Source organism: Neoarius graeffei, chromosome 20 (assembly GCF_027579695.1).
Source record: "Neoarius graeffei isolate fNeoGra1 chromosome 20, fNeoGra1.pri, whole genome shotgun sequence".
Classification (NCBI taxonomy): Eukaryota; Metazoa; Chordata; class Actinopteri; order Siluriformes; family Ariidae; genus Neoarius; species Neoarius graeffei.
In genome coordinates this window covers 47,972,135-47,987,229 of record NC_083588.1, presented here as the reverse complement: position 1 = coordinate 47,987,229, position 15,095 = coordinate 47,972,135, and the positions used below count along the sequence as shown (strand labels likewise).

Sequence of the window (15,095 nt, the reverse complement as noted above, 5' to 3'; positions counted from 1 at the left end):
CATGTGCTTTGCAGGATGTAGATTTATATTTTAAGAGTTTTTCTTTTCTTCCGTTTTCTACGTTCTCGTTCAGCAGATTTGAGTCTGAATGCCAAATGATATGACCGTGTCTAGTTTTGAGTCATTTTAAAAGTCATTTTGTTACAAAGTTCCTTGGAATCTCGTACTCGAGATTTTAACTCCATTATGTAAGAACAGTTGTATTGTTAATTACTAAATTTCTTATAGACTTATTATAAACATAGTATAAAAACAGTCATTGTTGACATAATGTTTCATGAGTGTTGTTATAGTACCTGTATATGAGGACCAGTAAATTGTAACCAACTGGAACATCCTTGGCCCCCCATACTTTTTTCTAGACATGGAACTGACCTGTGTGTACAACTGTTTTCTTTGGTATAACTTTTTAAGCATGTTTTTCTTGAATCTTCTGACATCTCATCTCATTATCTGTAGCCGCTTTATCCTGTTCTACAGGGTCGCAGGCAAGCTGGAGCCTATCCCAGCTGACTACAGGCGAAAGGCGGGGTACACCCTGGACAAGTCACCAGGTCATCACAGGGCTGACACATAGACACAGACAACCATTCACACTCACATTCACACCTACGGTCAATTTAGAGTCACCAGTTAACCTAACCTGCATGTCTTTGGACTGTGGGGGAAACCGGAGCACCCGGAGGAAACCCATGCGGACACGGGGAGAACACGCAAACTCTGCACAGAAAGGCCCTCGCCGGCCACGGGGCTCGAACCCGGACATTCTTGCTGTGAGGCGACAGCGCTAACCACTACACCACCGTGCCGCCCCTGAATCTTCTGACATGTTGTTGTAAATTTATATTCAATTTGTAGTGTAATTAGCAACTGATATCTAGTGTAATTTGGCCTTTGAAGATCACATAAATGTGCCTGGAAATAGTTGAGAAGCCATCTCCAGGCATCTAAAACCCTTCAGCTTCAGACCCCTGGCCGCATTGTTCCAGGGCTTTGGCCCATCATTCGGACAGGCTGAAATTTGGACAGACAGACAACGTTTTAGATTTGTCGGTCCTGTGAGAGTCTGCTTAAAATTCCTTATTTCCTGCACTGAAAAGGATTTAACAAAAGGAATATTTAAGTTGATAACAGGAAAATGAGTGGTGGTTTTTTTTTTTTTTTTTGTAATTTGAATTATTTTTTTTCCCAAAATATCATGGGAAAATTGAATCATAAACCCAATATCATGAATCGAATAGAATTGTGAATTGGGTGAAGTTACGTGTGTGTGTGTGTGTGTGTGTGTGTGTGTGTGTGTCTTTTATATATGAACATGCATACATGCACACCCTTGGTGATCCTTGGCGTAATTTTTCTCTTTTTCAGTGTTGTATAAGATTTGAATGAATGGATAAATAAATATTGGAATCTTGTTTATAAAAAAAGAAATACTGAAACACTGAAAAAGAGGGGCGGCACGGTGGTGTAGTGGTTAGCGCTGTCGCCTCACAGCAAGAAGGTCCTGGGTTCGAGCCCAGCGGCCAACAGGGGCCTTTCTGTGTGGAGTTTGCATGCTCTCCGCGTGGGTTTCCTCCGGGTGCTCCGGTTTCCCCCACAGTCCAACTGTGACTCTAACTAACTGGTGACTCTAAATTGAGCGTAGGTGTGAATGTGAGTGTGAATGGTTGTCTGTGTCTATGTGTCAGCCCTGTGATGACCTGGCGACTTGTCCAGGGTGTACCCCGCCTTTCGCCCGTAGTCAGCTGGGATAGGCTCCAGCTTGCCTGGGACCCTGTAGAACAGGATAAGTGGCTACAGATAATGGATAGATAGATGGAGGGGAAAAATGGAAGGTTTTAAATATGTGCATAATTAAACATCAAATCAGCTGCTTCCAGTCAGTTTGTAATTAAATTTATAAAAAACAAACAAACAACTGTTTCTTTTCTGTAGGTTTTGGGGAAATCATGTAAGCCTATTCCAGGTAAGAAATTATTATTATTAGTTGTTTTTATATTTTTAAGTGGGCGGCTAAAAAAATTACAAACTGCTTCTTTAAGATCTTTTAGATGTATTAAACCGTGTTCTTTTGATTTTGCTGAATAATCCCACTTCTATACGATAGAAAGCAGTGTGTTGTGTTGTATTGTTTTTTTCTCATTTCCTGGTCCCTTCAAAATGTTCATGTCTCTGTGGTTTTGGGGTTACAGTCATGATCCTTGGTGTGACCATTCTGAGGAAGAAGTATCCCGTGGCCAAGTATCTGTGTGTGCTTTTGATCGTCAGTGGTGTGGCGCTTTTCCTCTACAAACCCAACAAAGGTTCCACCTCCGCAGACGAACATGTGTTTGGCTTTGGAGAGATGCTGCTGGTCAGTTACTACACTTTTTAATCACGTTGTCCCATTGGGTATGTTTATATGCTAATATTTACATGTCAGTAGTCTAATAATCCATTAATTATCTGACTATCTTAATTTAAAAACTTTCCTGTGAACACCTAAAAAAAAAAGCCTGGAGTAAACTGAGTGAAGCAAAGGAAATTTCTATCTGATGGTGAAAGGTGCTGTGACAATAGGAGCAGACTGAGCTCAGGAACATGGCTGCGTTCACTCAGGATGAGACTGCACGCGAGCGTTATCGAGAGTTCATGCTGCAGCACGGTAATTAAATGGAAAAAAAAACCCCAGAAAGAAATTAGCTGCCTGCTTCATAAACTAGGGCTGCTTTCCAGCTTCTTTGATCTATATATCAACAGGCTCATAATCACACACATAGCTCGGTGTTCGAGATAACAACTTGTTAATATACCCAGCACAGATGCCTATCAGGTGTGTCATGTGAATTCGCTCATTCTCCAACCCTTCCTGCAGACACGCCCCACCCACCACAGGTGGATAATCTGTTTTTTATTCATAGTGCTGTTGAATTCTTAAATCAGAAGGCGTTGATGAGTTTTCTGTAACAGCTCGGCTGTGACAGTAGCTCTGATTGGAACCTAAGGGTGTATTCAGACCAGGATAGTTCGATAGTTCACTTGCTTTGGTCCGAACCAAATGTTTTTTTTTTTTTTTTTCATTTTGGTGCGGTTTGCTTTCACACTGTACATTTTAGTAAGCGGACCAAAATCTGTCAACAAAGCCACACACCCTGAGGTCGTTCAGCTATTGGTCAGAGACGACACGCGCACAAAGCGTTAAGTTCAAAAGTAGTCATGGAGGCTTTCCGTGCTGTTATTCTTTTTAATGTCATCAAAGCTATATGTTTTTTCCAGTTTTTACTGTTTTCACAATTGTGCGATTACTATGCTGTTTTGTACAAGTAATTTATCAACGACGACGACAAAGGGCAAGGCGGCTACGGAGGATAGCGCTGATGAGCGCACATCATGTTGTGACAGTTCTGGCTCTTCACGCAATAGATGAATTTCTTTTTTGCGTCGCTAGTACCGCCACTTTTTGAAAGAATGTCCCTGATTTTAATGTAGGTCTGACGGAGTTTCTTCACTTTTAGCCGACATTGTTCTGGGGAGCGCGTGAACCCCTTCTCCTTCATTTTCTCACTGAATACAGCAAACACGTCGGCATTTTTGTGTGTTCTCTCCAAAAGTTCAGATATGTGGACATCTGCCCATATATCCACAAGGGTACGCGTTTCTTCCTCGGCCCACGTTTGCCCCCTACTCATTTTTTGTACTCTGTAGTCTAGCCTACCACTGGTCTGAATGACTGAACGACTGTTGTAAGGTTCCCTTGACAACCGAAACAGTGTTTGCACTTTGCGGTGGAGTGTCAAGACTCTGTTTCCCATAATGCTCGATAAACGACGGAAGCTCCCGAGGTACAAAAAAGCAAAACTGTCGGATTAGGTCCGGTCTGCTTTCACACCTCCAAAAGATCCGCACCAGGGTTCCTTTGGTCCGGACCGAGTCCGACCTTGCAGCTCGGTCTCGGTCCGCTTGTTTGGTCCGGACCAAACAACGTAGGTGTGAATACGCCATAAATGATCGGTTTATATAGAGATCTTGCAGTCACGTGACCAGAAAGTACACAACCGTCATCTTGTCGGTCAAAAACACCGCTGAATACTGTTGCACTCGTGTGCAGAATGGATCAATTTCAACCGACCGACTACACGGCTCATTTTTCTAATGAACAGATAACTAGATATATGTCTAAAATAAACGATCTACAGATTTGTGACCCTTATGGCTTACCGGACGGAGTTTTCACGACCGGATTTTGAACTGCCAGCGGAATACCCGGACGTGTATAATTACCTCATTAACTTTCCCTCGCTGTTCAGTGGTGAAGCACTGCGTGCTTATAAATCTCTGGACAGTTATCTTTACAGAAATTCAGGATTTGTCAGCGACCCAGATGTGGCATCTTGTAAACAAGAATCCTCATTGGATGGGTAAGTCACTTAAGTATTGAGTATAGCACTGACCAGCCAATTATAGAATAGAATGAGGTAATTCCAGCTGTAATTCCAAATCGTCCGTCTTGTTTACATGGATCTGGCGTTGGAGAGGTAGAGGCTTGGCAGTGGAGATTTGAGTAGCTGTTTTCTGAGCTTAGTCAACAGGCCGGCTCTGCAGCCTCGCTTTTGCTTCCGCTCCCGGCGCCACCTCCTTCGCTTTGCTTCCGATAACAATCCACGGAGACCCCGCTGGTCTCGCTATCTCGTCTGGAATGTTTTTTTTTTCTCATCCGGAATGTTGTGCATGCGATGGAAATCGCTACAAACCGTCATTTTCTGCTGGAAACCAATGTCCAGTAAGTCCATACGGTTGTAGTGGATATTGAAGTCTGGTACAGACGAACAACACACAAAAATACACACAAAAAACATAAAAAACGTGCACAGGTAGGGAGAGCTTGTAGCCGCAGCCGTTGTAGTAGAATTGTATATAGTAGGGTTTTCCAGAAGAAAAGGTAGAAGTAAAAGCAGAAGTAGAGGTAAAAGGCGGAATATGGCGTTTGACCGACAAGATGGCGTCTGTCACAATCTGGATCGGCTGTGACGTCACATGCAAGTGCTCCATTAATGCGCTCTTCTAACACGTTACTGTTTCTACTGTGTAGTAACTGCTGATTCACAGGGATCTGTATGGCGGATATTGATCTGCATAATTTATCACTGAACAATAAATCGATAAAGGTAACATTTATGAATAGAGTCTCCAGGGTTGGTGATTTGTAACAGTCAATGGTTCGAAATGAGGAGGAGTTTGAGCTTTATGTTCTTGAGTAACGTGTGCGCTGAGTGATGATGAGAACTTCTTTCATAGGCATTTGAATGTCATAACGTTAATTCTTATATGGCACAAGCTACTTCTGGTAAAATTGTGCGCTCTGATTGGTTCCTTGGTGGGCAGTATTTTCCCGTAACACCCATGGCCAATTGCAGACTTTCTTTCCAAGGTGCCGGCTTTCAATGTTGCAACAAACAAACAAACAAAATGACAAAAAAAGAAGAATTGGAAATTAAAACGGAATCAAAAACAACAGAGTCCCAGAGTTATTCAAGAAATGAGCAACAAAGAGCGTTCAGAAATCGCTAACTGCGAACAGAAATTCAGTTTTGAAACCGCTAGCCGTTTATTCTGCATGTGTGACTCAACTACAATACAAATATGATGTGACCTAAAAGCAGCGTCGTGCCTCATAATGACGGTCTGTTTTAATCTTATAAATAAAAGAAGCCATATAATAAACTCCCTTATTAACCTCGCTTGCTCTGTCTTTATGGGAAAATATCAGACCTCTGTCTTTTTGTATGGACCGAACCTCATGCTCAGTTAATAAGTAGTTAGTGTAAATGTTTGAAATGTGTGATGAGTTGTTAGATAATAAATTTAAAATCTGTTCAGTCAAACTAGTTAATAATAATAAATAATAATAATAATGACCATGTCACTGTATTAATTTGTGTGCGTCCATATAAATTTGGAAATGATCTGTACACGTACATCCGTGTCACAACTCGGGATGTTTGAATTCACTATCCACGTATTCGTCATGTCCTCTAGCCACATGATGAAAAACCGTGAACTAGTATCCTAGTTTGATCATGTCCTTGAAACATGACGCTGGCCTGTGCAGATGACGTACGACTTGTGTTCTCCTTTGGATGCAGCTCCTCTCTCTCACTCTGGACGGCCTGACGGGTGTAGCTCAGGATCACATGAGGGGGCGTTACCAGACAGGTGCCAATCACATGATGCTGAATGTGAATCTGTGGTCGACGCTCGTGCTGGGTTTGGGTACGTCTTTGTCTTTTTCAAAGAGCAGACAAACATTTGCATCATGGTGTAGGTGTAATTAAGCAGTGTAGAGTTTTAGTTAAATCTACAGAGTCAGCCAAACTGGTATGATGTTGGCCTCTGTTTTTAGTATAATTAGTGTTTAAATGTTGTTGTTTTCTGTGTCTTGTATCTGATTGATTGACTCTTCTAGTGTGCTGGCAGCAGTAATAAGTAACATGCAAATCACCTGACAATACTTAAATACATCACAATTTCTAGTTGTCCTTTACTTATTTTCTGCTATGGATTTCTTTAAACGGGGGAATTATGGAGTGATATTTCCAACCATCCGGCAACGTCTATGATTACTGTATGGTAAGCTGAAAGTCTCAGACCATGTAGCTTTGCAAAATGTGTCTCACGCCATCTGCTTCTGCACCTGTGGTTTTGGTGCGTATTCTGTATCCAGATATAATCCTGATACATAACATGACCAGGGGTGAATGGTGTCATTTATACACGTGTCCAGTGCTGTACAACCGTCAGACAAAATCAGCTCTGAAACTGAGATTAGTCTTCCATCATAAGATATTAAGATAAGATATTCGTTTATCGATCCCCATGAGGGGAACTTCAGGTGTTGCAGCAGCTCAAGTACAGAGTAAAATATGGATAAATGTAGGGTAAGTTTAAAAAAAAAAAGAATAGAGTTATCTCATCTCATTATCTCTAGCCGCTTTATCCTTCTACAGGGTCGCAGGCAAGCTGGAGCCTATCCCAGCTGACTACGGGCGAAAGGCGGGGTACACCCTGGACAAGTCGCCAGGTCATCACAGGGCTGACACATAGACACAGACAACCATTCACACTCACACCTACGGTCAATTTAGAGTCACCAGTTAACCTAACCTGCATGTCTTTGGACTGTGGGGGAAACCGGAGCACCCGGAGGAAACCCACGCGGACACGGGGAGAACATGCAAACTCCACACAGAAAGGCCCTCGCCGGCCCCGGGGCTCGAACCCAGGACCTTCTTGCTGTGAGGCGACAGCGCTAACCACTACACCACCGTGCCGCCCAGAATAGAGTTATAATAGAAAATATAATAAATTATACATACAATACACTTTTTTCAATGGAATAAAAACATTTATTTTTTTCGTGGTCTGGGTTCCATCAAATCCTGCGCTCTGATTGGCTGGTCAGCGGGTCCATATCCTACGGTACGGACCCCGGTTATGGACCTCTAGCGACTCGCTCGTTCACAACAACAAAAATCATAGTCGCAATTTTTGTCAACATTTATCTTTTTTATAAGATTTATTTATAAGATTTTTATTCTCAGCATAATAGCATTAATTTTACATCATGGATAGCGATAACGACAGTCTTCACAGAGAAAGTGAGTTTTACTACCCTGAGGAAGAAGAAATAAAATAAAACATTTCAGGAGAAAGCTAAAAACCTGTAACTGTTGCTAACGCCGAGCAAAAACATGGCTGAATCCTGAATGACTCAAAATTTTTTTTAAGCTTTTTTCACCTTTATTGGATAGGACAGTGTAGAGACAGGAAATGAGTGGGAGAGAGAGAGACGGGGAGGGATCGGGAAACGACCTCGGGTCGGAACCGAACCCGTGTCCCCTGACCCATGGTATGGCGCCTTATCCACCTGAGCCACGACGCCCCCTGAATGACTCAATTTTGTATAAATAGAGGACTACATAGGCAACAAAATGTAGTTGTGTTTTTTTTTCCTGCCATGGAAGTGCACTTGTATACCGAGGAGGAAGCAATTTGCATTACAGCCGTGAATGAGGATTCAAAATGGCGGCTCGGCTCGGTTTTCCCTTTCGGGCGCTCTCGTTTTCTGTTAGAATTTGGTAAAGAAAAAAATAAATATATTATTTACCAGCTTAAGGTCAGTCCGTATGGTGAAATACCGTGACCTCGGCCTTAAATACTGACCTCGGCCCAGAGGGCTTCAGTCAGTACTTTCAAGACCTCGGTCACGGTATTTCACGATACAGACCTCCCAGCTGGTAAATAACACACATGTATTCTATTCCCTTCTAGCAGGTTTCATTGATTTGGTTTGATAGCATGCAATATTGTTAGCATATCGCTTATCCTACGTGTATTACGTCACTCTACCCAATGGAGAGTGAGCATTGAATATGGTTTACGATATTGCATGGTTGTCAAGACAACATGACGTCACATGTCGGAGACGTAAAACTTCTGCGCTAGCGAGCGACTGTGACAATTTGTAAACAAACACGGCTGCCAGGTTTGCTTCGTTAAATACGGAAGGTTTCGAGAGAATTTTGAAAGAGACAGATGCGTTGAACACCTGAAAGGAAGGTCTATGTATAATAATAATGGCTTTTTTCGTGGTATATCAGATATATTCCATTCAGCTAGCATGATATTGAATGAGTCAAAGACGAGTTCAATATCATGCTAGCTGAATGGAATATATCTGATATACCACAAAAAAAGCCAATATTATTTAATTATTATACATACAGGCCACTTTCTCCATGGAATAAAAACATGCATTCTATTCCCTTCTAATGGGTTTATTGATGGCATGCAATATTATCATATCGCTTATCCTATGTGTATTATGCCACTCTTCCCAATGGAGAACGAGCGTACAATATTGTTACAATATTGCACGTTGTCAAGACAACACGACATCACGTTTCGGAGCTCATGCGAAGATCCAGTGACACAACTCCTGCTTCGCACGCGCACATCATTTCTTTGTCGGACGGGAAAGTGAGAAGACAGGGTTAATTCAGTGCTCGGATTAAGCGCTAAATAAATAAACTGAAACTAAAGACGCACTGAACACCCGAAAGGCTACCAAAACGTCATTATATATTCTTCACGCATATTTACAAGAGGAAAAAAAAACAGACCAACAGACATCGAAAAACCGGAAGAGACACGTCAGAGATGTAAAACTTCTGCACTAGCGAGTGACTGTTAGTTCGTTCACAGAAATGGCCGTAAGGTTTGCTTCATTAAAAGCGGAAGATTTAAAGAGACGGATGCGCTGAACTCCCGAAAGGCTACAAAATCTTCACTTGATATTCTTCACAAGAGAAAAACATACCAACGGACATCGAAAAACTGGAGAAGAGAGCTGCTGGAATCTTAATTTCCTTGAGGGAACCCTCCCAAAGGGATCAATAAAGTTTTATCTAATCTAATCTAAGAGCAGAAATATTGTCAAAGTTGTACTTGGAGGTGAGGAAAAGTGACAGACTTTTACCAGAGGACTGCACTCGTGGCCTTCACTCAGCAAAGCCCTTTTGTTTTGAACAACTGCAATGTAACAATTAACTACAACCAAAAGTAACTTTGAACTTGAACTGTCCCCCTGTATATAACTTGTATACAAGTCGGGTTGTTCAGGCTTTTTGGACTTGCACCATTTTTATTGTTAGAACTTTGACTTTGTATATGTACATTGGATTGACAGAACATTTGAATTACCTTCGATCAGAATCAACATTCAATATTGCTAAGTTACCCATCTGTTCTTAACTTTTTGTAAAATCTATCATCGTTCCATTGAATATGTATTAATAATAATAATAATAATAATAATAATATTGGCTGGCTTTTTTCGTGGTATATCAGGTATATTCCATTCAGCTAGCATGATATTGAACTTGTCTTTGACTCGTTCAGCTAGCATGATACTGAATGGAATATGTCTGATGTACCACTCAAAGCCAGCCAATATTATTTAAATATAGTATAGAATCTAATGAGGAAAAACTGCTCACGAAAGACAACAAGAATTGGTCATGGCACTACATCCACTAGTCAAAGTCCTTCCCGCACCATTCTTTATGGCGCTTTTGGCGGCGCTGATCTCCGTTTCGTAGCCCTCGGCCTCTTGCCTATATTGCATAACTGTGGCTACAGTGGGGGACTAGTCCTCTGGTAACCATGAGATTGTCTGAGTGTTTAGTCTATGTCTTGTTCTTATCTAGTGTTTATACTGTTTATTTATACTGTTTATATTGTTTGAGTGTTTAGTCTATGTCTAGTTCCTATCTAGTGTGTTTATATTGTTTGTTTTTTTTCAATTATTCTATTTTTATTTATTGCATTGCCTGTTTGCACCATGGGTCAGAAAGGACTGATATTTCATCTGTGCTGTATGTCGAGCATGTATAGCATATTTGACAATAAAGTTGACTTGACTTGACTTGAGTTTGACTCCCCACTCGCATCAGTATTGCTGTGTGCCTTGCCAGATGGCAGTAGGCACCATTTTTATGATGGTCTTTTGGTATGACCTGACCGTGAGTAGAACTCGCAATCGAGAGGCGGACACGCTAACCACTAGGCCACTCACTGGTACATCCACTAGTGGTGTACATAAACTAGTGGTGTAGAGCCATATAAAGTGACATCAGTTTGTAAAAATGAGATCAAGAAGTGAATCTAGAAAACGCGGTGAGAAGCAGAAACAGATTTTTGTCCCTGCCATTTTCATGGTCCCCCAGCAGGGGGAGCTGGAGCTCCAGTGTAGCTTTAGTAGTGGCATGTTTTTCAAAGAGTCGGGGATGAAGGCAGCTGGTCAGACTCGGCTGAATCCAAGCAGCATCTGTTCAACCGAATTCTCGTGTTTAATCTTTCAGTGCACACTCTGTACATAATCTCATGACTCACGCTTGGTGGAACCATGAGACGCGTTTATTTTCTGTTTTAGGTTTAAATGATGATAAAAGTGCCAGAGTAGAAACAAATGTTGCATTTAATAGTCCAAGAAAGACATGTTTTGTCTTATTTACGACTTGCTCTGTGTCCTAGCCGTGTTGTGGACAGGCGAGGTGTGGGAGTTTGTAAACTTTGCTGATCGCTACCCCAGTGTCATCTACAACATTTTGCTCTTTGGTTTTACCAGCGCTCTGGGACAGGTAAGGCACAAGATTACACATCCACCTGCTCCATGTATATCCCCCTCATATTACTTTGTATATTGTTTCAGTAACAGTACCTTCCTCCCTATCCTCTTTCAGACCTTCATCTTTATGACAGTCGTGTATTTCGGGCCCCTCACCTGCTCCATCGTCACGACAACAAGGAAGTTCTTCACCATCCTGGGCTCTGTGCTGCTGTTTGGGAACATCATCACATCCTTGCAGTGGCTTGGAACCATCCTTGTTTTCTTGGGTGAATTGCTTACTTTCATTCTTCCTTTCTTCTCGGCACCTAGTACAGTACAACCCTTTAATAAAGTCTTAGTTTAAAAAAAGCTATTGTGACTTTACAGTAACCTTATTTTTATACCAATTAAAAGTGGTCCAAAATGTTGAACAAGACATGATTTTTAGATCCCTTAGAAAATAGTGAAATGGTGGCGAAACATCTTTTCACGTTATCTTCATTTAAAAAAAAAGCAAGAATCTATGAATATACATGAAAATGCTAATTGGAAACATCCCCAATCCCCAGTGTTCTCCTAATATCAGTAAAAATAGTGATGGTGCCTAGCTAACTACAGACCAGGGAAAAGCCGGTGTCTCGGTTATGCTCTAGAGGAACATGTCGCTGCAATGGGTTGTGTTCAATTATCCATTTAGAAGGCCCGATCACTGCAAATCAATTCAAAGATGTTTTCAGAATGACTCCGCCTCCATCCACAAGGCACGAGGAGTCGCACTGAAAACTGACATCACCATGATCACAGCATTAATTGAGGGAATATCTTTTGGAAGAATCATCCGTTCATCCATCGAGTACAATTTATAATTCAGGTTATTGCCATGATTTTAGTGACCTTTTTTTTTTTTTTAAACAGTTGACAAAGTACATTTTATTTATTACGAATATCATCCTCTAATTGCAAGCATGATGGGTTTCAAGCAGTGGAGTTGTTTTTGTGTGATTTATGTAACACTCCATATAAAATTTAACGGTTATTCCACAAAATTGCATCATACATGAGCTGATGAGGCGTGTAGTGGTGAGTCTTGAGATTGAGTGGAATAACTGCTTTATTATATCCACATTCACTGGTTTTTGAGAAACCGAGGGGTTTTTTTTCTTCTTCAATTTCGATAAATAAAAACTTTAGACAAAACGTCCGACAAAGTAATTACCACTTAGACGGCCTCCCTAAAAATTTCAGTGGCTGCACAAATTGACTTTAATGGGTTTTTTTTTTAGAAAGTGCCGTCTTGCTGTCGTGCCGAGGTATAGAATAGAATCTTCCTTGAATATTTTAGTTCTGTAATTTTCAAACTTCTTTGAACTTTTGAACCAGTCTAAAAAAAAAAAAAAATTCAACAAATTTTAATGCTTGAAGATGAAGAATGTCAACAAACCAGTGAAATGATAGTAGCAATTTGTGAAAAATGCGATGATAATTCTTGAAAAATTAAAAAAAGATGTGTTCTCACGATCGAATACTTTTATTTAATATTTTGGTGCGCTATTTATTTATTTATTTATTTATTTATTTGGGGGGGGGGGGTGTTTTCAAGTAGAGTTTTTATTTTGTCCTCTGTTGGTTCAGCAACACACTCTGCCATTTTGTTTTTCTCTACTCACTGTATATGAGCTGATAGCCTAGTAGTAGAGTAGCCAATCAGAGCGCACGATTGCTCATATCCACTGAATGCGAATAGAATATATAACTACAGAGAAAGAATGCCTTAAATGAAATTTTACGCCATGCGAACACGTTTGACCAGAACATTTGGAATCAGTCATCCAGGAAGAGTCAAGCATTTAAAACTCTCATTCAGTTCAAACACCCAAACCTTGTTCTAAAGTTGGGGGGGTTGTTTTGTTTTGTTTTTTTTCATACTCGGTAATAAATTGCTGAATGAAAGATTAAATTAAAATGTAAACTTGGAAACATCTCTAACCCTCTGCAAACCCATCATCTTTCCCTGGCAAACTGAGGTTTTGTGTCCTGTATTTGCATATTGTGATATGATTGGTTCTAATATTTTATGAGACAGTATCACCTGTGGGTTACTTTTTGTTCGGTTTCATTTATTAACTTGAAAATCTTTATTAGTAAGAAACTCAGCTAAATCGTTCCTTTATGCACCCCTTCTACTTTTTGCTGAAGCTGGGCATACACTGTGTGATTTTTGGCCCGATTTTCACTCGTGCGACTATTTTGGAGATCGGGCCGAGTTTTGGCTCAATCGTGCGTCTCGGATCGTGTAGTATACATGGGGTAACGACAAGCGATTAACACCTCACGACCTCCTCCTGATCGATCGGATGAAAATCAAACCTGTTTGAAATCCTGAGCATTGCATCGGATCGTATAGTGTGAGAACAGGAATCGTAAGCTGCGTGCTGTTTACCCCTGCGATTCACTCGTACAGTGTGAGCAGCAGCTGAATACCGCGATTGAAAAAATCGCACAGTGTATGCCCAGCTTTATTCGACTCTCACTTGTACTCCCTCTACTGCTTTGTGTTGCTCTTGCAGTTTCATTTAATGCTGCACCTGTGCATCTTTTGATCGTCTAAGACAGCACAGACCTATGAACGAACTTCAGTCTTTTCGTCTGTCTGTTCCACAGGTCTCGGCTTGGATGCCAAGTTTGGAAAGGCGTCCAAGAAGACAACGCACTAAAGCACAAAGACAATGTGTGTGTGTGTGTGTGTGTGTGTGTGTGTATGTATGTATGTATGCAAGCGTGTGCTGTACTCACAGAGAGAACTTGAAGAAACATTCATAATCTGAAAAACAAACCAAAATGTACTTATTTTTATGCTTTTCCATCCATGAATCACTGAAACAGTGGTCACGTCTTAACTTAAAGCAGAGACTGGACACTGATGGAAAATTTTAGTTCATTTTTCTAGTCAAAATACCACACACTACTTCTACTTTGAACGATACTTCCCAGGGAGTTTAGAGCCAGAGGACAGTGAGCATGATGAGAATGATTTGTACACTCATGGTAAGCGTGTGCACCAGCTCAGATTGACCGATTATACATAGACCTCTCCATGTGTTAGTGTCAGTTTTACTCTGAATCCTGCCAGATAGAGTCCCTCTTTTGTGGTTACTTTTGTTTTTAAATGTATAATGCACGTTCGTGTGTGTGTGTGTGTATATAAGTGTGTTCTGACACTCCGTCTGAGACTTGGATCTTTAATGTTCACCCTGTCCACTACATCAAAGACGCATCAGATTAAATCTGATACCCAACATTAATTTGTTCATGTAAAACATGAGGTTTTTTTTATATTTGTGTTCCTGTCATGTGTCTTGTTTACTGTATGAAGAAATGATCATCTCTTCCATACATTTCAGAGAAATAAGGGAATAACTAGCATAAGAAAATAATGAGTTTTTGGGTTTCCTGCAGTTTTTTTTTTTTTTTGACCAGTTGGAACTGTATTGAATATTAAACTAAAAGGGAAACTCAGCCAGATTATCGGGGGGGGGGGTGCGATGACCAGCTGTTGTATATGAACATTGTATTCGAGTCTGCCAACGAAGCCGTGTTGTCCGTCTGTCCATCAAAGGGAAAAATCCAACCAGATGGCATTAAACTTATTTTGGACATGAATAAATCCACCATCTCTGTCTTTACTCCATGTCCAGGTTTCTCTGTACAATACTTCGCAGATTGTCTTCTTTAGTTTGATGATTTCCGTTTCGTCGCCAGGTCGGTTTGATTGCAGATGTGTATCGCTTTAAACCAGGTCACACAGTCCTTATGAGAGAGAACCTTTCTACCCACCTCTCCTATTCCTGACATTGCTGTTTGCTTCCTGCTTGCTTAAACAGGACTCGCTGCAACGAAAGGTTAATGCTCAATTCAGAGCAGAAAATGAAATTGCAGAGAAACAAACATG

At 40.9% G+C, this 15,095-nt stretch overlaps 1 protein-coding gene across 1 annotated transcript in view; it reads left to right on the top strand.

The window, feature by feature from the left end:
- slc35b1 (solute carrier family 35 member B1) overlaps positions 1-14,810 on the top strand; it is a 34,118-nt gene extending 19,308 nt beyond the window's left edge. Inside the window, exons 4-9 of the mRNA XM_060901839.1 lie at positions 1,936-1,966; positions 2,193-2,353; positions 6,123-6,249; positions 11,071-11,177; positions 11,280-11,433; positions 13,808-14,810. Coding sequence (XP_060757822.1) covers positions 1,936-1,966; positions 2,193-2,353; positions 6,123-6,249; positions 11,071-11,177; positions 11,280-11,433; positions 13,808-13,860 — 633 coding nt within the window. The 3' untranslated portion in view covers positions 13,861-14,810. The remainder of the gene's footprint in view (positions 1-1,935; positions 1,967-2,192; positions 2,354-6,122; positions 6,250-11,070; positions 11,178-11,279; positions 11,434-13,807) is intronic.
- Positions 14,811-15,095: the final 285 nt, after the last annotated feature.